This window comes from Gymnoscopelus microlampas (assembly GCF_963454915.1).
Source record: "Gymnoscopelus microlampas genome assembly, chromosome: 11".
Taxonomy (NCBI): domain Eukaryota; kingdom Metazoa; phylum Chordata; class Actinopteri; order Myctophiformes; family Myctophidae; genus Gymnoscopelus; species Gymnoscopelus microlampas.
Genome location: NC_139948.1, coordinates 4,745,205 through 4,771,707, shown reverse-complemented (window position 1 = coordinate 4,771,707; position 26,503 = coordinate 4,745,205). Strand labels below are relative to the sequence as shown.

Genomic DNA, 26,503 nt, shown 5'->3' with positions numbered 1-26,503 from the left:
GGTTTGCTCAACAACCCTTTACATGGGAGATCTATCTATTGCATAGCCAGTGTGATTGGTAGATTATTGTACAACAGCGCTATCATCAGTATTGTGTTGATGAATGTTTTTTTGTTCGTTTATTCACATATTATCTTTTCTATGAATTTGTTGGATTCATGTTAAAGCGGCACAATGTAACTTTCTTTGAAAGAAATGTTGTCCAATCTGTATGGTAGAGTATGTTAATACAATATAACTTATACAATTTGGGTGTTTGTATTTTGTCTCCCTGCTCTTCTATTGAGACATTTAGATTGTGTCAAAGGTCATGTCTCACCTAGACACAGGATGCTCTGCTCTTTTCCCTCTAGTCTACACCAACTCTCAGTAAAGCTTGCGAAATTGTAGATCGACTATTTTCGGCTAATGTTCCCCATCATGCAAAGATTTGGCGGACCCCCTGTAGGTACTCTGCGGACCCCCTCCGGGTCCTGGACCCGCTATTGAAGATCCCTGTCCTAGAAGTTTGCCCATTGGTGTGCCTTGGGCACAAAAAGTTAGAAAACCACTGTAGAGAATATAAGGACACACTGATACCCTGATTGTCTCTGATGAGCAGGGCTGTGTCTGTTGTCAGTGTGAAAGAGTTCATGAACAGTCTGAAACAATAAAAAAACATACTTTTTATTATTAAAATAAATTAATAAAAGTGTGTGTGTGTGTGTGTGTGTGTGTGTGTGTGTGTGTGTGTGTGTGTGTGTGTGTGTGTGTGTGTGTGTGTGTGTGTGTGTGTGTGTGTGTGTGTGTGTGTGTGTGTGTGTGTCTCTTTCCACAGCTACAGCAGGGACTACCCAGACCGAACCTGCTGCTCAGCTGAATGGACTTTAACAAGAACCACGATTCACAGTGAAAGTAAACTTCAGGGAACCTTCTAGAAGAGGGAGTGTTACCACCACTGACTGACTGATTTCCCTTGCAGAGCAGTGTATTTGTAGCTACACTCTGAGACAAAATGGCTTCCAACGCATCTCGCCCAGAAGAGGATTATTCATGTCCTGTGTGTCAAGACATCTTTAAAGATCCTGTTCTCCTGTCCTGTAGCCACAGCTTCTGTAAAGCCTGTCTGCAGGAATGGTGGAGAGAGAAAGTAATAAAGGAATGTCCACTTTGTAAGGAGAGACATTCAGTGGATCCACCCAGAAACCTGGCCCTGAAGAACTTGTGTGAGGCCTTCATACAGGAGAGACATCAGAGAGCTTTAACAGGGTCTGAGGTTCTCTGCATTCTGCATGCGGAGAAACTCAAACTCTTCTGTCTGGAATGTCAACAGCCAGTTTGTCTTGTGTGTCGAGATTCTAAGAAACACACCAAGCACAGATTCAGACCCATCGATGAAGCTGCACTGGAGAAGGCAGTCCATAAATTACTGAAGCCTTTACAGGAGAAACTGGAGGTCTTTAATAAAGTTAAAACAAACTGTGACCAAACAGCAGAACACATTAAGGTCCGGGCCCGGCACACAGAGATGAAGATGAAGGAACAGTTTAAGAAGCTTCATCAGTTTCTACAAGAGGAAGAGGAGGCCAGGATCACTGCACTGAGGGATGAAGAGCAGCAGAAGAGTCATATGATGAAGGAGAAGATTGAGGGCCTGAATAGAGAGATATCAACCCTTTCAAAAACAGTCAGAGCCATAGAGGAGGATCTGAGAGCTGAACACATCTCATTCAAGCAGAACTACAAGACCACAGTGAAAAGAGTCCAGTTGGCACTGCAGCACCCACAGCTGAACTCAGGAGCACTGATAGACGAGGCCAAACACCTGGGCAACCTGACTTTCAGAGTCTGGGACCAGATGAAGGACATTGTCTCCTACACTCCTGTCATTCTGGACCCCAACACTGCCAATCCATATTTCATCCTGTCTGATGATCTGACCAGTGTGAGACATGGAGATGAACAGCAGCTTCCTGACAACCCAGAGAGGTTTGACGTATCGTTCAACGTCTTGGGTTCTGAGGGCTTTGACTCAGGGACTCACAGCTGGGATTTTGAGGTTGGAAACAATGCATGCTGGGAACTGGGTGTGTTAACAGAGCCTCATCAGATGAAGACATTCACAGGGGGTCAATTCTGGAGAATAGAGTTCCGTGGAGGTAGATACAAAGCAAACTCCTCACCAGGGTCAGTCACTGTTCTCTCAGTGAAGCAAAAACCCAAGAGGATCAGAGTCCAGCTGGACAGTAATGAAGGACAGCTGTCCTTCTCTGATCCTGATACTAACGCACACATACACACCTTCACACACACGTTCACTGACACACTTTTCCCAGCCATTTACACTACTGATACTGTGAAGATATCACCATGGAAGGTCAATGTAACTCTGGAACAACGCAGTCAGACGTGATGATGATGACAAACTATAGTCAATAATAATCAATAATTATAATGCCCTTTGTCTATTTTAAAATGTCTATGTTGTAATATCAGCAATAGCAGTAATGCTACTGTAACAATAATAACAGGATGTTATTATTGCAGGCTTTATGTATAAATTAAATTATCTCATTACTAATTATCAAATCTATCAGACTAATTAATATAATCATTATGAGACTTTTGCCGTTGTACTTTACTGTAATATACAAGTTGTTTACACAATTTCCTCATAAAATATAGAATCACCAATTTGAAATACATAAAAAAAACTGTTGGCATAATTCTCCTGACATAAAATTCAGCAATATATTTTGCTCTGAGTTCTAATGAAATTATATATCTAAGATTATCCTTGTATATGAAGAAATCATTTTTAAATCAAATAAACAACTATCAGACTAACTATATCTGTTGCACATTTATAACATCATAAAGGCTGATCTGACCAATATGACCATATATGGAGATCTCTCTATATGTCAGTCCTTCTACCTTTTTTGCCCATAAATGGAGATCTTTGATGTCATCAGTACATGCCCATATATGAGCATGTCCCATTTTGTGGCCATATATGGAGCTGAATGATTTGTACGACACATTGAGGTTAGACAACACACTCCATATTTGGGCGTAGCTGCATTGGGAAGTCCTTATATGGTTATGGCTGAGTCATAGACGACATGGTCCGCCGGCTGGTCCTCCCTTAAAGGAGTAGTTCACCCAAGAAATTACGCAATTTGAGCCAATAATTTGATGACCGGCGGACACTCCGGTAGCATCTTTCCACCGTCATCAAATGAATGTCTGCGACAAAATAAAAAAAATCACCATGACTTTAAGATTTAATGGGGTGTGTAATTGAGAGAAAATAAGTAATTTTTTGGGTGAACTACCAGAAGGAGCGAGTGCATTTTCCGGCAGCGGAAGCTGCTGCGGAACTGACGCGAAACTGCCGGTGGAGGAGTGGCAGCTGCCGGCAGTGACTGCCCGCGGCCGCCGGCGGTGGAGCGGCGGGCTGCCGGGGAGGAGCGGCAGCACGGAATCAGTAGGACTGTAGCCTACTAATCCTTGTAATAAAATATTACTGGGTTAGGTTTAAGTATATAGTTTTACTGAGGTTAGGGTTAGGTTTAGGCATAGTTTTACTGAGATTAGGGTTAGGGTTAGCTCCGCCGCCGGCATCGCGCCGCTCTCCCACTGGTAGCCCGCTACTCCGCCGCCGGCAGCTCCATGCACTCGCTGTCCCTCTGAACTACTCCTTTAAGCCTATTTTAATATAACTAGAGGTTCGGGCAGCTTACGGCCCTCACACCTATGCTGCACTGCTGATCCGACCAATATGTCTGTGTCCTATTTGTGCCCATATATGTAGATGTCGATTTCTGTCTGTCTACCTTTGTCCCCTTTATGCCCATATATGGAGATATTTGTATTTGTCAGTCCTTGTCCCCTTTATGCCCATATATGGAGTACCCTGTCGTCACCAGTATATGCCCATATATGGGCATATTGGTCGGATCGGCGGTTCTGGACAACTGGATATCCGATCTACTCGACGGTGGGCACCACACTCCCTCGAGTCCTGTAGCCATTTGAAGCATTAAACATTGCTCTGACTGTTAGAGCAAACCAAAAAAACACTTTTCAGACACTGTAGTGTCTCAAAAGTGTTTTGTTTTTTTTGGTTTCACTATTCTCATGCCAGGCCCCAGAACAATGTTCGTTTTAAGTTTGGTGCGGATTAGAGAAACCTGTGGCCCCCAAGGGCCCATGACGTGGCCCCTGGTGTGACAATAATTGTCATGCCATACCCCTGAACAGTGTTTGTGCCATGTTTGGTGCGGATTGGGGCAAAATAAATTCAATGTTTACATGTTTGAGAGTGAGAGAAACTTGTCCTCAATTTGCATTTGCTATTAGGAATAAAATAAAGTTTTGGTTTATGACAAATAAATGTAATGAATGAATTTTAACATTTGTATAATTGAAAACGAGCTATATTGAAAAATGAAACCCTTACCCTAACCCAAAATAATATTTTAAAAGGTGTTTACATGGCTATGAATGCATAACAAGTCAGCTATGAGGTGGGGGGAAATAATAATTTTGGGCTGAGTTAAATCACGGGTCAAATTTAACTCGCTAACAACAAAAGTGTCGGTTTCTAACGCAATGCAAAGGGTTAACTATAGAGTCAGTTGTTTACGGTAAGCTGATCTTGAGCAAACAGCCCCATGAGTCAGTTAGTGGTGACTTGCTTACCTGCAGACACACAGGCGGGAATAGGGTTTCCCCGGGTTGCTCTTCTTGAAGTCGGCCACCGTGTCGGGTTGGTAAACACTGAAACTAATCCTCCACTCCTTGTCACCTGTCAAACTGAACACACAAAGCACAAGGTCATCAAATTCCTGTTACATCACGTTCAACTGTTGTGCAGTACAGTAGCCTACACAGTGATAAAATACTGTTAATGATGTCATAAAAATAGACACTCAACACAAACATAGCTGGTGGGTTTGTTCAATAATGCTTAATTTTCTAAATGGATGTGAAGTCAAATGCATTGTGACATTTGTCCATCTGAAATCAAAAGTTAAAACATTACCTGGATGCTCCATCCAGTAAGTTTGATGATTTGACTAAGCTGATTCTTTTTCAAGCAGCTCCGCTGAGAAAAGATTAATGTCATTGTCTTACTCTTATATCTTAGCTAATAAAATATTTAAGAGCAGCATAACACCATCTCTGGTGCCTAGGATGAATTGTTCTCAAACATTTTCATGTCAAAGACCCCCTGATTGATACATATTAGACCTCAGACCCCCCATTTGAAAAGATTTTGTGCCAGGGACCCCATAAGAGAATATTTTTGAAGTTAGCAATAGTACAGAAGCATGCAACTCTCTTTACTGTAGGTGAAGTGAGTTGAGTGAAACCTATGATCTGAATAATCTTTATTATACATTCTCTCATAGGACTAACTTGGTAAAATTATAGTGATTCACTAAACTGTTCCTCATTTTGCCGGGGACCCCCTGGAACCCCTCAAGGACCCCTGGAGGTCCCCATACCCCCACTGGCCTAGAGATGGTGTAGTGGTTTGAACTTTGTTAAAGGGCTAGAACACTTTGGTAGAGGTTTGGGGTTGTGTACTTACCTGTCATAATGTAATTCCAAAGCTGGACAAGATAATAATTGGGAATATTATTGTTATACTTGCTTTAACCCTATATACTTTGTTGACCTGGGTCCCTCAGGGCTCTATCCTTGCCCCCCTGCTTTTTTCCTTTTCAATCTCATCGCTGTGAGTGCATGTGTCCATATGCATTCATGCAATTGTACATTTGTACATGTGTCTGTATTAATGCCGACACGTGGACAAATGTACAATTGCATTAATTTAATATTGTTGAAGTATCTGGGTGCGTGCATTTATGTGTGCGTGCGTGCGTGCGTGCGTGCGTGATTACATACAGGCGTCAGGCCATGACAAACATCCCTTTTGACTAATACAAATCTTTTGTAAGCTGAGTGTCATTGAAAATGACCCTGCTGTGAAAATGAACAGTGAAGTTCAATAAATGAGGGTTTAATAGCAGTAAACAGAAGGTTTTGACATTTTGACTCCTCAACCTCAGTGATAGCTATATCTGGGAACCACAGCATGTCTCTGGGTGGCAATAGGCAGCGAGGAGGGTTGGTCTCCATATAGTAGGTGGTGGTTGTAAGAGCTACATTTGATGCTTGGCTCTGTGTTCCAGAGGCTAGACAGAGGGGTAGAAGGTTTTGAGGTGGTGCTAAGGTGGTGATCTTTTGCACTATAGGTATGTTGGCTGGGTTGATATATTGTAATAGTATATCAATAGTGACATATTATGCTATAGGGTAGGCCGAAATGACTGTGAATGATGTTAGGCGTTGTACATGTGTCACCGTGTGTCTTTTTGAATTTTGTATTGTGTGCAGCTGGTCCTCATCTCCAAGACAAATTTCTCCCCTCAGACCAAATGACAGGGTTGTGCCTATGTCGGACTGGCTAACAGAAGAGTCGATGTGTGGTTGTTTGGTATTTTTCTAAAACCAGTAATATTCCCAGGGGTCCCCAACTCCCAACTGACTCATCATTATGAGTAAAAGAACAGGACTTTGTATTGCCAAAAACCCTCTTCTAGTATTATTTCATACCAGACCTATTATTAATAGCAATGAACCAATGTCTGAACCATCCTCCAAATGTATTGACTACAGTATTTAATTAAACCTCTTCTTCGCAATACCTGCATTTCTTGAAGACACCAAATACAAATAAAACAACTTAATGAACTACAGATCATTTGAGATGCATTTTTAGTTCATATAGATGCTGAGTCATTATACACAAACATTCAACACAGCGAAGGCCTTGAGGCACTACTAAGTCACTATCTACATGACAAGACATGAGGATAGCACGCCCCCTAGTGACTTCAATGTGTCACTGAGAGAATGGAAACTCCATTACTTACAATTATTTGCTAAATGGATTTTACAAAGGAAAGGAACTTAAATTGTTATGTCCCCCGATACACTCCTCTCCAAAGAGCACCTGTTTTCAGTCACTTAAACACTATTAAATGAATGCAATTGAACATTTGTCCACGTGTCTGCATTAATACAGACACGTGTACAACGTACAATTGCATGAATGCATGTGGATTTAGGACAAAAGCAGGGGGCAAGTATAACACTTGTTCAAATATTCCCAGTCCTCAGCCTCACCCTGTGTGCTCTTGGCTCCCTCTAGTGTCAGTGAAGGTACAGGGCTGTTCAATAGATATCAGTGATGTAGGTTATACATGCAGGTCATACAAATGTCATAAACAACATGTCTATCACTAGTTGATTTAGTCTACTAGAACATCTTAGACCATTTTTCAAATATTACATGTTTTAACATTTTGGACAAAATAGCCAATTTTACATGGAGGTGCCCAGATGTACCTATCTGTATCCTGTAGTATAGCTGAATAGGATGGGGTATAGGACTACGCTACTGTAACATCAGTTACATCAGTTAACATCAGTCATAATGGTGTTAGCCTACATGGGGAAGCAAATCTTTTCTCAGGTGGTACTCAGTGTAAACAAACAGGTTGAGAACCACTTATTGATTTCAAGAGTTGGGTCGACTACTTGTATGATTCGTCACATCACAGTTTGGAAACCAATCCTGGGACAGTTTTAAGACGTGTGTTTGATGGGGGTCTTTGAAGTTTAATAGCCTTGGGGTACAATTGGCTTTGCACAGAAATATCCGGTTAAAATACTTTAAAATTTCAGAGCCTGTACTTTTTTACTTTTACTCAAGTAATTATTTGAATGAGTACTTCTACTTTTACCAAAGTAGTTTTTTACACAAGTAATTGTAGGCTACTTCTACTCAAGTACAGAATGTCAGTACTTTTCCCATCTCTGACCGTGGTACGCTGTATACGCAGGAGTGGCTGGGGGGAGCAAGAATGTGGGCTAACTCTGAGTTGATGGCTTATCATGTGTGTAGCTATTGTTCTTGGGGTGATAAGTAATGGCTGCGACGGAATTCACACATTAACTCAACGACGCGAATAGTAATACTAATGAAGTACTCTAATCAGGCAGTGATTGGAGTACTTCATTAGTATTCGCGTATGCGCGTCATAGCACAGCATATAAGGCAATGAAATGTTGGTTTTAGTTCAGTCTGCTCCTGACTCTTGGAAACGAAGATGGGACCACGACCACCGCCAAAAAAGAAGCAGTTCTTTCTAAGCGATCTGTTTAAGAGTTTCGCTGCAGCCCCGGCTTGTAAGCGTCCTCTTACCCCATCTGATGCGTCTCTTGAACGGCCTCCGTCTGCTGCACCAGAGACACCACTGTCCCAGACAGAATCTCTCTCTCTGCTCTCATCTGCTGACACTACACTCAATAAGGAAAACCAGACCGTCGATTCCAGCGTTGCTCATGGTAAGTGAATGCCTAAATGTAATGTAACAAATGTTATCATCATAGATTTGTGTGTGCGTGTTTATTTATGTATTTATTACAAATGTGTGTGTGTGTGTGTGTGTGTGTGTGTGTGTGTGTGTGTGTGTGTGTGTGTGTGTGTGTGTGTGTGTGTGTGTGTGTGTGTGTGTGTGTGTGTGTGTGTGTGTGTGTGTGTGTGTGTGTGTAGTCATCAGAATACAATGATAATTTGATCTAATCATGTATATGTCTATTCCTTGTAGGAAAGAGTGGCTGGCCAGTTTTGTGGACTGAAGAGCAGGCTCTGGGTTTTAAAGACAGGCACCCGTGGTTGGATTGGAGGGACGGAAAATTAGGTAAATATAAGCCAACATACAAACCTAATTGCAAATACAATTTTTGTTAATTAATGGTAATCTTAAACATGCCATGAAATTACTTTAGGTATGATGTTAATTTGTCATGTTTTTGTTTACTTCCAGGTTGTACCTTTTGCAGCCAAGTAAAAGCAACTACCGTTCTCACAGAAAAAGAAAGGTTGACCCTGTCTGGAGAATGGCGTTGCTATCTTGTCTCACCAACCTCAAACAAAGACAGGCAGACATCCCTGAACAACCTGAGGAACAAGATTTGCAGGCATGGAACCAAGTCACAGTCACATCAAGCCGCTATGAAGAACACTGCTAAGGCCAGTGCAGATGTACTTGGGAATCTGATGCGAGATACGCCAGTGTATGCTGAGACAGAGTCTGTATTCAAAGCAGTCTACTATCTTGCAAAGACAGACCTAGCTTTCAATCTTCATGAGGACTTCATGGGATATCACCAACATGCAGGCGTCAACGTGGGCAATAATCTACACTCAAGGTCCAGTGCCACAAACATTGTGGAACACATAGCAAAACAGATGCAGAAACAGCTTGTTAACGCTATTGTGTCTTCTTCAAGCAAGTTGTCTGTTCTCATTGACGAAGCTACATCTATCAGCCACAAATCTGCCATGACTGTCAATTTAAAAGCCTCTGTGGATGGAACATCTCCTGAATTTGTGTTTCTGGAGCTTGTTGAGCTGGAAAACCAAAAGGCAGGGGCTATTGAGGAAGCTCTGTTGAACTGTTTGCACACTGCAGGCTTCAGTGAAGAGTGGCTTCAAGAGAACTGGGTTGCATTTGTTTCTGATGGAGCCAGTGTCATGTTAGGCAAGAACACTGGTGTAGCAACCAGGCTGACTGCAAGGTACCCTAACCTTTTCACATGGCACTGCATGAACCACCGTTTGGAACTGGCTGTATCTGATGCTGTGGATGAGGTTCAGTCTGTCAACCACTTCAAAGTGTTCATGGACGAAATCCACAATGTATACAGTCAGTCCACTAAAAACTCACGGGAACTTCAAGATGCAGCAGCAGAAGTGAATGCACATGTCGCTAGAATTGGCAGAGTTTTGGATACACGATGGGTAACCAGCAGCAAACGTGCTGTAGTGGCTGTGTGGCAGTCGTATGAAGCCCTCAACAGACACTTTGAAAATGCTGCTGGAGACCAAGGCAGAAATGACAAAGAGAGGCAAACGTACAGAGGCTTGGCAAAACAAATGCAAAGCAAGGAATTCATGTGTGACCTTGGACTCATGTATGATGCACTGTCTGAACTTTCACATCTGTCTCTGCAACTACAGGGCCACTCAATCACACTTCTGGAAGCAGAAGAGTTTCTGAGTCGCACCATACGAATGCTTAAATCGTTCAAAGAATCTCCAGGAACCAAATTGGCAGAAGCATTGACAGCACAGGCTGTGGGATATTTTGGATCAATTGCCCTGCATTCAAATGCAAAGCTAAAGCCAATCAATCCAAACCAGTTCCTACAAAGTCTTGTCAACAACTTAGAAAAGCGCCTCTCATTCGATGATGGGCTGCTTAAAGATCTCACCATTTTGGATAAAAGAACCTGGCCATCAACACCTGGCACACGGTATGGTGAGGCACAAGTGAGACGACTCTGCAAGCGGTTCAATCTTTGTGAAGATGAAGCAATACATGGAATGAGAGATTTCATTGAGGAACCACACAGTGAGCCTGAAAGCTTAAAACCACTGATACAATGCATGCAGACCATCCCTTGCAGCACTGCAGAGTGTGAAAGAGCTTTCAGTCTTATGAACAGTATATGCACTGACAAGAGATCTAGGTTGTTGTTGTCCAATGTAAATAATTTGATGATGATCAGCGAAAATGGCGCCCCTGCATCTATTTTCAACCCAACACAGTTTGTCAAAACATGGGTGACGAGGCATCGTTCTGCCACGCAAGTAAGGAAGCCATGCACACTAAAGAAACCTGTAGAAAGAAAAGTTTGGAAAGCTATGGGCATGTTGTAGTATTCCATCAGGCTTGTGGGTTAAAACACTATGCACAAGTATGCATAATTTGATGATGTTTATAAGTGCCATTTATGCTAGGGCACTTTTTTTTTGCAAATGCAAACATTTTTCTTACTGCTTGTTATTGCTGCTGAAATGTGTGAGGAGCCCAAACACTGTACATATGGGCCACTTTTTTTGCACATGCATTTTTTTTCTTCAGTTAAAACCAAAGCAAAATAATGTTGACTCTTATGTGGTTGTATGCAAGACTTACAATAAAAACAATCTTGAATCTTCAATACTGTTTGTGTCTTCAATGCCAATACTATTCTGTAATAGATACATGAATGCTTGCTGTTAACACTGCTATTATATCTGATAAGCCTAATCAGCATTGTGCGTGTGGGAGGCAGGGAATAATCATAGTATACCCCCCAAAAAAATCGAGAACACACCACTGGGGGCAACCCTATGTCAATTTTATTTTTGTATTTTTTTTGGGTGGCCCACTGGCCGTTTGGCGGCCGGTAAATGGCGCGGCCGTTCTGGAATTTTCCCGAATTCTTATATTATATCTTATATTGTTATATTTCCCAGTGGCCAGCACGTCCCTGAGTCAGACTGGACAGACTGATTAGGCGGGCTGGCAAGGTTATAGGAACTGGGACTGCAGCTTGAGTCTGTGATGGCTATGACAGAGAGGACGACCTTGGCTAAGGCATTGTCCATTCTGGATGATGTCAGCCACCCACTGCACACAGCACTTTATGCACAGAAGAGCAAGTTCAGTAACAGGCTCCGTTCAGATTGGGGAACTCTTTCATCCCAAGGAACATTAAGCTGTATAATGAAGCACTGGGGAAGAGAGGAGGGAGGGGGAGGGGGAGGGGGTTGACCAGCTAATCTATATATTTTTAGCTGTGTTCTCTTTTAACTGTTTTTCTACCTAGGTTTTTAACTGCTTATAACTGATAGTTTTCCCATTGATGTCATGGTTTTTTAATGTTCATTAGGCCTATGCTTGTTTTTGTGACAATCTGTATGAATGTATTGCACTGGAGCTGTTGAAAAAAACAAATTTCCTTCGGGAGTAATAAAGTATCTATCTATCTATCTATCTATCTATCTATCTATCTATCTATCTATCTATCTATCTATCTATCTATCTATCTATCTATCTATCTATCTATCTTTCTTTCTGTTTGCTGCAATCCTTGTTAGTGGCTTCTGGTTCTTTAAAGGCTCCTACATACCAAGATGACTTGTTAGGTTAACTTTGACAACAAGGGGTCATCAGATAAGGACATGTCTCGTGGAAAGGTGATGATGTAAATTCAAAGTTGCTCCAAACACACTGCACACGCTACAGCTGACGACCAGCAGATGGTGCTGTTTTGTCCCTGACTGAGAGCATATAACTCAATAAAGTGAATATGTGAATTATTTATGTTACAAAGCGTTTCCACCCAAATGATCCATATCTGCAGGTTTTTAAACATGGGATGTGACCATTTTTGACTGAAGGACAGTCATCTCGCTGGTGGCCATTGTTCAGGAAAGGAGAAAAACTTTTTCTTTTCAATTTTTTTTTTTTTTTTACACAAAATGAGTTTATAGCCCAGTTAGACTCTTCACATACGTATTATGTCTGACAGAAATGTCAGAGCTTAAATCGACATGTAAATATGAAATAAATGCATAAACACGTATTAAAATATAAGGTTAGAGCTAGCATGTGCTCGCATTGCTAACAAAACCCTCAGTTTCCATCCAAACATTGCGAAATCGCGGTAAAATCAGCTATTTCTACCCGATCATTTTGAAAGGTATCACTAGTCTGTTGGCTTGTGTCTAATGAGAATGTCAAATAAAGATGTATAAACAATCAAATGTTGTTAAAACTGTTGTGAAAAGGTATCTTAGTTAAGTCCTCCTGGTCACTGGAACCAGCCGGTTCCAGCAGGGGGCAGTGGCAAACACTTAGTCTCAGAGAGCATACATAACAAAGAGTGCCTAACCCTAAACCATTAAACAAAGGATATGTAAATCCCGCTATGCATGATGGGATTGATAGCCCTGTTTACTATCTTTGAATGAGATCCATTCAACTGGTCTTTTCTCTACTGAAGAGTTTTAACTTGACTTCAGTTCTATAAGCTGTAGTTTCAAAACTATTCACTCAATCTTATTAACCAATATATCATTATTTGTGCTATGATTCCCTGCTTTCATATGACATGAAAAAATAAAAATGCTAGATGACTGTCTCCCAGTCAAATTTGGTCACATGGGAAAGCCCCCCAAAAACTAAATAAAAAAACAAATAGGGATTGAATCCTTTCCAACTGCCAGTAAACATAGGTTGTTAAAATGTATATGTTTGTTATTGTTTCTAGTGTGTCACATTCAACCCAGATCATAGATTCAGATATATTTTGTCACGGTCATACATGTATGTATGTGTGTGTGTGTGTGTGTGTGTGTGTGTGTGTGTGTGTGTGTGTGTGTGTGTGTGTATGTGTGTGTGTGTGTGTGTGTGTGTGTGTGTGTGTGTGTGTGTGTGTGTGTGTGTGTGTGTGTGTGTGTGTGTGAAATGTTGCAGTAATGAACAGAAAAAAACGATATACAGCTAGAAAAGTGTGCCCCTCGGAGCACAGGACTCCGCCAGGCCAGGTTGCCTACCCAGGGTCTAACCCTTTGGAAAGCAGCCTTAGCCAAATGGAATGGGATCTGAAAATTTGGACTCATACATATTGATCACATGACCAAATATATAATGTGTTCTGATTTCTGTGAGTTTTGGACTCAATCTGTAGGAGTAATAGCAAAAAGTGTGTTTTGAATTAAAAAAAAACATAATTAGAAATGTAATATGGCACAAACAGGGCCTATAAGTTGTATCATGATCCAAGGAATCCATGGGAAAAGAGATGTTGATTTTACAACCTACGGTTCAAGAGTTATGGGCCAGAACGTGAAGTGGGCTGTTGTTGTGTCTCTGTGAGGAGATTTGAAATTCGAAATGCAGGTTCTTCCTTGGTTTAGTGGGAATGTGCATGCAAAGTTTCCCAGTAATCAGGCGCTGCATTCATGATGTGTGCCATTTTGTGAAAAACATGCCACCCCCCACAAATTTTGGAAGCCAATCATAGCCAATCGGAAATCAATTGGAGAAATGTAACTGATACAACTTTTTTTATTTGGGTGAGGTTTGCGCAAAATCTGTAACAAAAAATGTGGCCTGCAAAAATCTGTCTCATGGTGGTGCTATAGAACAGGCCGATTTGAAAAACAATTGGGTGGAGCTTCTTCCTTGACCTATTGGGAGTGTGCGGGTGTCCGGGTTTGAAGATATAAAAGCTCACAAGCGAGCTTGTATATCTGTTTTTTTTTTATTTTTTATAATTTTGATTTTTTTAACATATGTCTTCTCTTACGTCCCTCACTCCCGCGACCAAATACATATCAATTTGGGGGTCCATGACATGAAAAAGTTTGAGAACCACTGGTGTAGAGAATGAGTTTGCCCATTGGTGTGCCTTGGCCACATAGTTTGAAAACCACTGTTTCCAACAGTAATAGACAGCACTGTTTTTATGGCATTCAGTGACATGGCCGCCATAAAAAAAACATCTTATCCCATTATCTTTATTGCTCCCTGTCTACACTAAATATAATAAATAAAATACTTTGACACAACTCATTCAAACAATTCAATATGTGTCTGTGGAGCATATGAGCTGCTCAGTGGCCAACAGTATGAGACTGTGGTTGTACTGGTCAGCTACCAGATTTGTGTGTGTGTGTGTGTGTGTGTGTGTGTGTGTGTGTGTGTGTGTGTGTGTGTGTGTGTGTGTGTGTGTGTGCGTGCGTGCGTGCGTGCGTGCGTGCGTGCGTGCGTGCGTGCGCGCGTGCGTGCGTGCGCGTGAACTTTGCAGCCCTTCTGTGGCGTGCCAAGGTATCGCCTTATCAGACTCAGCAGACAGAAATAGGAAAGAGAAACAGAAACTTACAGCACACTCAGGCCCGGATTAACCCTGTGTGGTGCCCCAGGGCGACCTCAAGTTGAAGTCCCCCCCTCCAACTCCCACATTCAACCGAACCGAACAATTACCATACTTGTAGGCCCGAAAAAACAGAAAAGTTGTCAATATGTGCTTAACCCTTGCATTATGTTAAAAACATGCTGACACCTTTGGTGTTAGCGACCCGTGATTTAACTCAGCCTAAAATGCTCAGAAAATAAAAAAAATCATAATTTTTTTCCCCCACCTCATAGCTGACTTTTTATGCATTCATATCCATGTAAACACTTTTTAAAATCAAAAACATCTTGAAAACGGCCACATTCGCTGATTTTCGGTCTCCGATTTCCGATTGAGTTTTGGCCATTGTCGCCCGTTTTTCTTCAATAACACGGGCTAGGAAGGTCGGACGGCAACAAACTAGATACCTGAGTAAATTTCACTTTGAGTTGCATCCAACACATCCACTGCCATTTCCATCTGCCTTACCGTTGGGCCGCTAGAGGCATTTGAAATTTCTATTTTGGGGGGTAATATATTTTCTTTTTCTTTTTTCTTATCATGTGGTCCCCTCATTGGCTGGTACCCCAGGCCACTCGCCACTACGGCCTATGGATGATCCGGCCTTGAGCACATCCCTCGACACACACAGAGAGACAGACGATAAGATTCACCTTCAGATCATACGCACAACTTCCAGTGAGGAGGACAGACTGTCTTTCCACGGTTACAGGACTTCAGGGAACAGGAGGGAAAGTAAACTCCTAGAGGAGGGAGTGTTACCGCCACTGACTGGCTGATTTCCTGTGTTTGTTGCTTCATTCAGAGACAAAATGGCATCTAAGTTGTCTCTCTCAGGAAAGGAATATTCATGTCCTGTGTGCTGTGACCACTTTAAATATCCTGTTATCCTGTCATGTAGCCACAGCTTCTGTAAAGCCTGTCTGCAGAAATGGTGGAGAGAAAAGGAAATAAAGGAATGTCCACTTTGTAAGGAGAGACATTCAGTGGATCCACCCAGAAACCTGGCTCTGAAGAACCTGTGTGAGGCCTTCATACAGGAGAGACACCAGGGAGCTTCAACAGGGTCTGAGGTTCTCTGCAGTCTGCATGCTGAGAAACTCAAACTGTTCTGTCTGGAATGTCAACAGCCAGCGTGTTTTGTGTGTCGAGATTCTAAAAAACATATCAACCACATTTTCAGACCCATCGATGAAGCTGCACTGGATCACAAGGAGGAAGTCCAGAAATTACTGAAGCCTTTACAGGAGAAACTGGAGGTCTTTAATAAAGCTAAAACAAACTGTGACCAAACAGCAGAACACATTAAGGTCCGGGCCCGGCACACAGAGATGCTGATGAAGGAACAGTTTAAGAAGCTTCATCAGTTTCTACAAGAGGAAGAGGAGGCAAGGATCACTGCACTTAGGGAGGAAGAGCAGCAGAAGAGTCACATGATGAAGAAGAAAGTTGAGGGTCTGAACAGAGAGATATCAACCCTTTCAGACACAATCACAGCGATAGAGGAGGAGCTGAGAGCTGAACACATCTCATTCCTGCAGAACTACAAGACCACAGTGGAAAGAGTCCAGTTCACACTGCAGGACCCACAGCTGGCCTCAGGAGCACTGATAGACGAGGCCAAACACCTGAAGAACCTAACCTTCAGAGTCTGGATCAAGATGAAGGACATTGTCTCCTACACTCCTGTCATTCTGGACCCCAACACTTCCTATCCAAACCTCATCCTGTCTGATGATCTGACCAGTGTGAGATGTGGAGAGATACAGCAGCTTCCTGACAACCCAGAGAGGTTTGACTACTGGAACCGTGTCTTGGGTTCTGAGGGATTTAACTGTGGGACTCACAGCTGGGATGTTGAGGTTGGAGACAGCACATACTGGTCACTGGGTGTGTTAGCAGAGTCTTATCAGAGGAAGAGAACAGGTGGGGGTCAATACTGGATTATATACTTAATTCTCGGTAAATACAGAGCAGAATCCTCACCAGGGTCAGTCACTGATCTCTCAGTGAAGCAGAAACCCAAGAAGATCAGAGTCCAGATGGACTGGAACGAAGGAACGCTGTCATTCTCTGATCCTGATACCAACACACACATACACACCTTCACACACACTTTCACTAACACACTCTTTCCACACATTGGCACTGGTCACACTCTCCCCCTGAAGACGTTACCATGGAAGATCAGTGTAACTCTGGACCCACGTAGTTAAACATGATGATGATGGTGATGATGAATACCAGGAATACCAGTCCATTTTAAAATCTATATGATTGTTATGTTGTCGAATGCAATGAACAACTTGTTGTTGATGATGATGATGACGTCATGTTATGGATCATTTCTACTGTCTATTGTCAATAATCAATAATTAACAAACTTATAGATAATATTTATTGTCCATTGTCTGCTATCACTTTTCAATAATAGTATTAATAATATCAGCAATAGTACTAATGCCAACAATAATTGCAGGATTATTTGAATGATTTTAAAGGTAATGGTAACTAATATCGGGGGATTCATGTCTCAGTAGTAATCATGTTGAGGAATCAGGCTATTTTGCTATAAAATTACTATTATACTTATATATACTTGTTGTACTTAACTGTACTGTACATTGGATACCATTTCTAATATAGAATCACCACGTTGTATGAATGTCTTTATGACATGATAAAGTATGACATGTTGTATGATGGTAAGATGAGGTCAGTATGTTAAATATTACATTCGTTTTATGAAACCACAAGGGCTGAGGTAGACTATGATGAACCCTGCAGTCACTTGAATCACTGATAATAAAATAACAAGAACGAAATGACAAAAACCAAATGACAAAAAAGCCAGGTGCTCTGTGTGTGTGTGTGTGTGTGTGTGTGTGTGTGTGTGTGTGTGTGTGTGTGTGTGCGTGCGTGCGTGCGTGCGTGCGTGCGTGCGTGCGTGTGAGTTAAGAGGAGGAGGTGGAGTTTGATGACAGTCCACGGACTTAATTTAACTGACCAAACTTTTTGGGTCCTCTCTCTCACACCTACAGTATGCCAGTGTGCCAGTGATCACCCTCCCCTGTGCCAATGTTGGCACCCATGCCTGAGGTTGCCTACCCCTGCAGTAGGTGGAGGATGTAAGAGCTCCATGTGATGCTTGGCTGCGTGTCAGGCAGACTCCTTCCAGAGGCTAGACAGAGGGGCTGAAGGTTTTGAGGTGGTGATCTTGTGCACTAGGTATGTTGGCTGGGTTGATATATTATAGTGAGATATTTTGCTGTAGGGTAGGCAGAAATAACTGTGAAAGATGTTAGGCGTTGTACACATGTACTGTATCACTGTGTGTCTTTTTGAATGTTGTATTGCATGCAGCTGGTCCTCGTCTCCAAGACAAATTTCTCACCTCAGACCAAATGACAGGGTTGTCCCTATGTCGGACTGGCTAACAGAAGAGTCGTGTAGGCCTATGGTTGTTTGATATTTAAAAAAAAAAAAAACAGTAATATTCCCAGGGGTCCCCAACTCCCAACTGACTCATTATGAATAAAAGAACAGGACTATTGCCAAAAACCCTCTTCTAGTATCATTTTATATGTTGCCTAAAATTCACAAGGCCCTGTAAATCCATTTGGCAGACCTATTATTAATAGCAACGAACCAATCTCTGAACCGATCCTCCAAATGTATTGACTAAGGTATTTAATTAAACCCTTTCTTCGCAATAACTGCATTTCTTCAAGACACCAAATAGAAATAAAACAACTTAATGAACTACAGATCATTTGAGATGCATGTTTAGTTAATATGGATGCTGAGTCGTTATACAGAAACATTCAACAAAGCGAAGGCCTTGAGCTAATACGGCACCATCTACAACCAAGACATGAGGATAGCACGCCCCTTACTGACTTCATTGTGTCACTGACAGAATGGAAACTCCATTACTTGCAAAATGGATTCTACAAAGGAAAGAAACATACATTGTTATGTCCCACCGCTCCCACGATTCACCCCTCTACAAAAAGCACCTGACATTTGGTCACGTGTCTGCATTAATACAGACACGTGTACAAAGGTACAATTGCATGAATGCATATGGATTTAGAAGGACGAAAGCAGGGGGCAAGTATAAAACTTGTTCAAATATTCCCAGTCCTCAGCCTCACCCTGTGTGCTCTTGGCTCCTTAGTGTCAGTGGTGCAGGGCTGTTCAATAGATATCAGTGATGTAGGTTATATCAATAAGAAAGATTGAAGAGAGTAAAGGTTTGTTGCAATCCTTGTTAGTGGCTTCTGGTTCTTTAAAGGCTCCTACGCACCAAGATGACTTGTTAGGATAAACTGTGACAACAAGGGGTCATCAGGTCAGGACATGTCTCATGGAAAGGTAATGATATAAATTAAAAGTTGCACCAAACACAATGAACACACTACAGCTGACGACCAGCAGATGGTGGTTTTCTGCACTTTACTGAGAGCATATAACTAAAAAATAATGTGAATGAATAATGTTATAAAACATTTCCACCCAAATTAGCACATATATGCAGTTTTTTTTTAAACATGGGAAAGCCAAAAACAAAATAAAGCAACAAATAGGGGATTGAATCCTTTCCAACTGCCAGTAAACATATAGGTTGTTAAAATCTATATGGAGTATATGTTTGTTGTTGTTTCTGGTATGTCACATTCAACCCAGATCATAGATTCAGATATATGTTGTCACGGTCATACATGTTTGTGTGTGAAATGTAAGAGTAATGAGGGTTAACTACCCAGGTCCTAACCCTTTGGAAGGCAGTCTTAGCCAATTGGAATGGGATCTGAAAACTTTGACTCACACATCTTGCGCACATGACCCAAGATATCCTTTATGTGAGTTTTGACAAAATCTGTAGGAGTAGCAATAAACATTTGATCTTGCACAAACGGGGCCTATAAGTTGCATTATGAATCCTAGGAATCCAGGAAACAAATTGGTTGATTGTACGACCTATAGTTCAAGAGTTATAGGCCAAAATGTGAAGTGGGCTGTTGTAGTGCCACCATGAGGAGATTAAAAACATTTGGGAGGGAGGTTCTTCTTTAAATTAGTGGGACTGTGCGTGCAAAGTTTTCTAGTAATCGGGCGCTGCATTCAGGATGTGTGGCATTTTATTCACAATGGGCTACTCCTGCAAACTCTCAGTTGGGGGAGAAGAAAAGAAAAGTAGGAAAAGAAAGAAAGAAAAGAAAATGCAGACGCCTTCGTCAGGGCAAGACCAGGGTGCCGGACATTAGCTGGTCACAGACAGACGGACGGACGGACAGACCCACGGACGGACGGACAGGGGATAAACTGATACGCCACTGACTGTTCTATTTCCAGGTGCCCCCATGCTGAGAAATGATTGGTGTGTCTTTTCAATGAGCGTTCTCGATTCAGCGCGGCAGTATAACGTGAAGTACGTTATATCCGTACTTGCACACTCATTTCCCAATAGAGGCTAATTCTATACCCCAAAACAGTGGTTTTGGGGTATAGATTTTAATGAATTATTTTTTGTCCGCGGACCCCATCTGACAATGTATTTTAAAAAGTATTCCAAATAAAAATGAACATTTCAAGGTTATTTTATTTCTTATAACAGATCTACATGTGACACATTGTGAGCTTGTATGGCTGCTGTTTTCAAATAGCTGATATGGGGTTAAATTGGTTAAACAAATTTAGCTGGGGACCCCATGGAACCCCTTCAAGGACCAATGGGGGTCCCCGGACCCCATTTTGACAACCATTGCCATGAAAAAACACATACATTTTTAACACTTTCAAGGTGCTGTTTTTTATTTTCCCAAAATGCTCAGTAGTGAAAATGTTCACTGAACAAGAGGTTGGGGCTTATGGTTATGTCTGAGTCAGAGTGACATGGCTGTGGTCGGCCCAGTAGGCAATTTTATTATACGATAGGAATCAGGGGTTGATAGAGCTGTTATTTTTCCTTATCAACCATATGTATAGATACTTATGCATGGCAGAAACATCACATCAGTATGTATATAAGTACCGGTAACTTTCATCAAAGGCGACAAGAAAAAAACAGACTCAGGACACAGGCAGCCATTGGATGTAATGAAAGTCTATTATTCAGAGAGAGAGAGTAATGGAAGGTTACAGTATCAGCAGGTTCACGCATCATCGGTCGTCGCCTCTCTCTGCCGTTAAACAGAGAAAGCACTGGACTTTAACAGCGTCCAGTAACATAAACATATGACATCATTGAAGATACATCGAGCGTCCAGCCGTCAGAGGTGTCCTCCTACTATTGGTGGATAGTGATGATTACGTCGTCGTCAGATGAGGATGATGATGGTAGATGATGAAGATGATGAAGATGGTGTGACAGTTTATCTTTGAACAACAGCGTCCACATGTCTCGGACAACATGTTGGCCTCGGGTCTGACCTGTCACTGGTCAGTGATGACTTCAGTGGCGCTGAAGGAATTGTTAGCGCAGAGGAGAACATCGAGATACAGTGTTCTTAAAACAACTGATAGCCACAGAACAGGCCTGTAACTACTTTGACCTTGCATAGACAGAGAAATAGCAGAATAGTACATGACAGAGTTTAAGCCAATATGAGCAGCTATTATATTAATTTGACATTTAAAGCAGGTTAAGGGCACTAGACAAATTATGATCAATCAAAATAACTCCATCAGGGGTCCTTAGGGGGGTTTCAGGGGGTCCCCAGCAAAATAGTTAACATAGCATCACAATCATCTTAACCATTATAACAATTCAATATGTGTGTGTGGTGTGGAGCATATGAGCTGCTCCTCAGTGGCCAACAGTATGAGACTTTGGTTATACTGGTCAGCTACCAGGTTTTTAATTTAAAGTGTGTGTGTGTGTGTGTGTGTGTGTGTGTGTGCGTGCGTGCGTGCGTGCGTGCGTGCGTGCGTGCGTGCGTGCGTGTGTGTGTGTGTGAACTTTGCAACACTTCTGTGGCCTCTCAAAGCTCCACCCCTATCAGACTCAGCAGACTAAAATAGGAAAGAGAATCAGAAACTTACAGCACACTCCTCACTGTGGACACACACAGAGAGACAGACGATAAGATTCACCTTCAGATCAAACACACAACTTCCAGTGAGGAGGACAGACTGTCTTTCCACAGTTACAGCAGGGAAAGTAAACTTCAGGGAACATTCTAGATGCCACTGACTGGCTGATTTCCTGAGTTTGTTACTTCATTCAGGGACAAAATGGCATCTAAGTCGTCTTTCTCAGAAAAGGATTTTTCCTGTCCGGTGTGTCATGACATTTTTAAAGATCCTGTTATGTTGTCATGTAGCCACAGCTTCTGCAAAGCCTGTCTGCAGGAATGGTGGAGAGAGAAGGTACTAAAGGAGTGTCCACTTTGTAAGAAGAGTCATTCAGTGGATCCACCCATAAACCTGAAGAACCTGGCTCTGAAGAACCTGTATAGGCTAAGAAGAGTCATTCAGTGGATCCACCCAGAAACCTGGCTCTGAAGAACCTGTGTGAGGCCTTCATACAGGAGAGACATCAGAGAGCTTTAACAGAGTCTGAGGTTCTCTGCAGTCTTCATGCTGAGAAACTCAAACTGTTCTGTCTGGAATGTCAACAGCCAGTGTGTTTTGTGTGTCGAGATTCTAAAAAACACATCAACCACTGTTTCAGACCCATTGATGAAGCTGCACTGGATCACAAGGAGGAAGTCCAGAAATCACTGAAGCATTTACAGGAGAAACTGGAGGTCTTTAATAAAGCTAAAACAAACTGTGACCAAACAGCAGAACACATTAAGGTCCGGGCCCGGCACACAGAGATGCAGATAAAGGAACAGTTTAAGAAGCTTCATCAGTTTCTACAAAAGGAAGAGGAGGCCAGCATCACTGCACTGAGGGAGGAAGAGCAGCAGAAGAGTCAGATGATGAAGGAGAAGCTTGAGGATCTGAACAGAGAGATATCAAGTCTTTCAAACACAATCAGAGCCACAGAGGAGGATCTGAGAGCTGAAGACATCTCATTCCTGCAGAACTACAAGACCACAGTGGAGAGAGTCCAGTTCACACTGCAGGACCCACAGCCGGTCTCAGGAGCACTGATAGACGAGGCCAAACACCTGAAGAACCTGGCCTTCAGAGTCTGGGAGAAGATGAAGGACATCTTCTCCTACGCTCCTGTCATTCTGGACCCCAACACTGCCTATCCAAAACGCATCCTGTCTGATGATCTGACCAGTGTGAGATGTGGAGAGATACAGCAGCTTCCTGACAATCCAGAGAGGTTTGACAGCGAGCGCAATGTCCTGGGTTCTGAGGGCTTTAACTCTGGGACTCACAGGTTGGAGACAATACAAAGTGGGCACTGGGTGTGTTAGCAGAGTCTTATAAGAGGAAGAGAACAGGTGGGGGTCAATACTGGATTATATACTTAATTCTCGGTAAATACAGAGCAGAATCCTCACCAGGGTCAGTCACTGATCTCTCAGTGAAGCAGAAACCCAAGAAGATCAGAGTCCAGATGGACTGGAACGAAGGAACGCTGTCATTCTCTGATCCTGATACCAACACACACACATACACACCTTCACACACACTTTCACTAACACACTCTTTCCACACATTGGCACTGGTCACACTCTCCCCCTGAAGACGTTACCATGGAAGATCAGTGTAACTCTGGACCCACGTAGTTAAACATGATGATGATGGTGATGATGATGATGATGATGATGATGATGATGATGAATACCAGGAATACCAGTCCATTTTAAAATCTATATGATTGTTATGTTGTCGAATGCAATGAACAACTTGTTGATGATGATGATGACGTCATGTTATGGATCATTTCTACTGTCTATTGTCAATAATCAATAATTAACAAACTTATAGATAATATTTATTGTCCATTGTCTGCTATCAAGGGGAAGGGAAACAGTGGTCAACACTGGAGCATATGGGTATCTGAAGGTAAATATAAAGCACTCTCCTCACCAGGGTCACTCACTGTTCTCTCAGTGAAGCAGAACCCCAAGAAAATCAGAGTCCAACTGGACTGGAACAAAGGAACGCTGTCATTCTCTGATCCCGATACTAACACACACATACTTTCACTGACACACTCTTTCCATACATTTGCACTAGAGATACTCTCCCTCTGAAGATATTACCATGGAAGATCACTGTAACTCTGGAACAACATAGTGAAACATATGATACAGATAATGATGATGATGATGATGATGATGATGATGATGATGATGAACATGATGAACATGATGAACACTATTGAGACATTAAAGGGGAATACCAGTCCATTTTAAAATCTATATGATGATGATGATGATTGTTATGTTGTCGAGGGCAAAGAACAACATGTAGATGACGATGATTATGATGTCATGTTATGATGATGATGATAATAATGATTATGATGTCATGTTATGGATCATTTCTACTGTCTTTAGATATAATATTTAGTGTCCATTGTCTGCTATCACTTTTCAATAATTATAGTATTATAATAATATCAGTACTAATGCCGACAATAATTACAGGATTATTTGAATGCTTTTAAAGGTAATTGTAACTAATATTGGGGGATTCATGTAAAATATTTATTATCTCAGTAATGTTGAGGAATCAAGATACTTCACTATAAAATGACTATTATACTTATATATAGTTTTTGTACTTAAATACTGTACTTTTTACACTATTTCTAATATAGAATCACCACGTTGGATTAATGTCTTTATGACATTATAAAGTATGACATGTTGTATGATGGTTAGATGAGGTCAGTATGTTAAAGTATACAATAGTTTTATGAAACCACAAGGGCTGAGGTAGACTGTGAACCCTGCATTCACTTGAATCACTGATAATAAAATGATAATACCATAATAAAATATTAGAACAGCTTACTTGAAGGTATTGTGATTCTAAATATGTCATATTGCCATTTTGAAATGTCCCTTGACAAAATTATGTGTTTGAACTCAATTGTTTATAGTGTTAAATTGACACTGCATGGATTAAAGCAAAATAAAATCTCACACTGAAAGAATGTGTATGGCCAAGTCTTATTATGTGATTTATGAAACAGTGTGAAAGGAGCCCTCCCCACACTAGCACCGTTTCCTAAACAATTAACACAATATGTAAAATGAATCTTGATTATGTTTTAGTAATATTGTTGCTGCTGTTCTACATACTGCCAAGCAGGTGAAGAATTCACGGATTGAGGCTTTAACTTGCTCAATGCAACGCATTGAGAGCTTGTAGATCGGCTATTTTCTCTGCAACATGCTTCCATAGAAGACATGCTGGCTTCTATGGAATCCAAAAGACAGAAATCAGTCGTGGCGACTGAGAACTTTAATTCATGTGACATTGTCACATTTACATTGATGCAAAAATCAAATCCTTGAATTGACTGATGTCAGTTTAACAACTTGAATCATGATCAAAGGACACATCCACACAGACCCTTAAAGGCAGCTGCTGAACCCAAAAGAACACAAGATCAAAGGTCAAGATAAGAAACATATTTACATACTTGTAGTAAACTGAGTCTGAAGAAGAGCTTTCTCCTCCAAACGTCACTCAGGAGGATGCCTTTGAGTTTAACACAAGCTTGTTCGGCTATTTGTTGCATTAATACAGAAACGTGTACAAATGTACAATTGCATGAATATGGACACACTCACAGCGATGATTTAGAAGGACAAAAGCAGGAGGCCACGGATAGAGCCCTTAGGGACCCAGGTCAACAAAGTACATAGGGTTTAAGTGGTTAAAATAAGTATAAAATGTATTCAAATATTCCTCAGCCTCACCTTGTGTGCTATTGGCTCCCCCTAGTGTCAGTGAAGGTGCAGGGCTGTTCAATAGATATCAGTGATGTAGGTTATACATGTAACTGTGTGTGTGTGTGTGTGTGTGTGTGTGTGTGTGTGTGTGTGTGTGTGTGTGTGTGTGTGTGTGTGTGTGCGTGCGTGCGTGCGTGCGTGCGTGCGTGCGTGCGTGCGTGCGTGCGTGCGTGTCATTTGGATCCCAGGAGAGGAATTGATTTGCCCAGCCCTGTGTACAGATAGTTTTCGGTTTCTTTCATTTACAGTAAGAAAGTGTTTTAAAAAAGTGGACTTTTTGTGTGCTAATATGGAGACATAAACCGCAATCTTATCGGCTATTTTCAGAATGAAGTCATACATGTCATACATTGCAAAAACATACCCTCTCAAATAAGCATTTCATGTTATCTTTACCGTTTGCACATGTATTCATTGATACAGTCATGTTTTTTGCAATTCAACTTAAATGAGTCTGCATCAAGTGAAGCTTGAACCAGCAACCTTGCGGTCATGAGGCACTCGCTTAAGGGAGAAGCCATTGGACCAACAGACAAGACCTGTGAAAATAGAGATCACACAGATGATACAGTTTCACGCAAATAGCTGAAAAATCCTGGGTTCAAGTGTTTTTCAAACTGCTCAAAATTGCGGACAATCTAAGGGCGGAGCAACGGTCAACGTGATAGATGTGTTCCTCATGAGTCAAGGCACATGTATAAGCAGGTTTAATGGCTGTCGGCCAAACGAGGCATGACTTTTGCCTGTTTAAAATTTGCATTTTCAATACATCGCTATAGCGCCCCCCTTTGACCAATTGGAGTAAG

The 26,503-nt window shown here is 41.7% G+C and overlaps 2 protein-coding genes across 2 annotated transcripts; both read left to right on the top strand.

Annotated features, from left to right (window-relative positions):
• Positions 1-994: 994 nt before the first annotated feature.
• Positions 995-19,062, top strand: LOC311054511 (uncharacterized protein; the record flags this gene model as incomplete). Its single annotated transcript, XM_084070526.1, has 10 exons — positions 995-2,381; positions 3,321-3,469; positions 6,186-6,226; positions 6,391-6,477; positions 7,208-7,218; positions 8,889-9,978; positions 15,617-17,009; positions 17,981-18,045; positions 18,181-18,266; positions 18,998-19,062. 10 exons carry the CDS (start codon positions 995-997, stop codon positions 19,060-19,062), a joined length of 4,374 nt encoding a protein of 1,457 aa, XP_083926652.1.
• A 2,994-nt stretch (positions 19,063-22,056) lies between these two features.
• Positions 22,057-23,198, top strand: LOC311054510 (E3 ubiquitin-protein ligase TRIM35-like; the record flags this gene model as incomplete). Its single annotated transcript, XM_084070525.1, has 2 exons — positions 22,057-22,274; positions 22,313-23,198. 2 exons carry the CDS (start codon positions 22,057-22,059, stop codon positions 23,196-23,198), a joined length of 1,104 nt encoding a protein of 367 aa, XP_083926651.1.
• Positions 23,199-26,503: the final 3,305 nt, after the last annotated feature.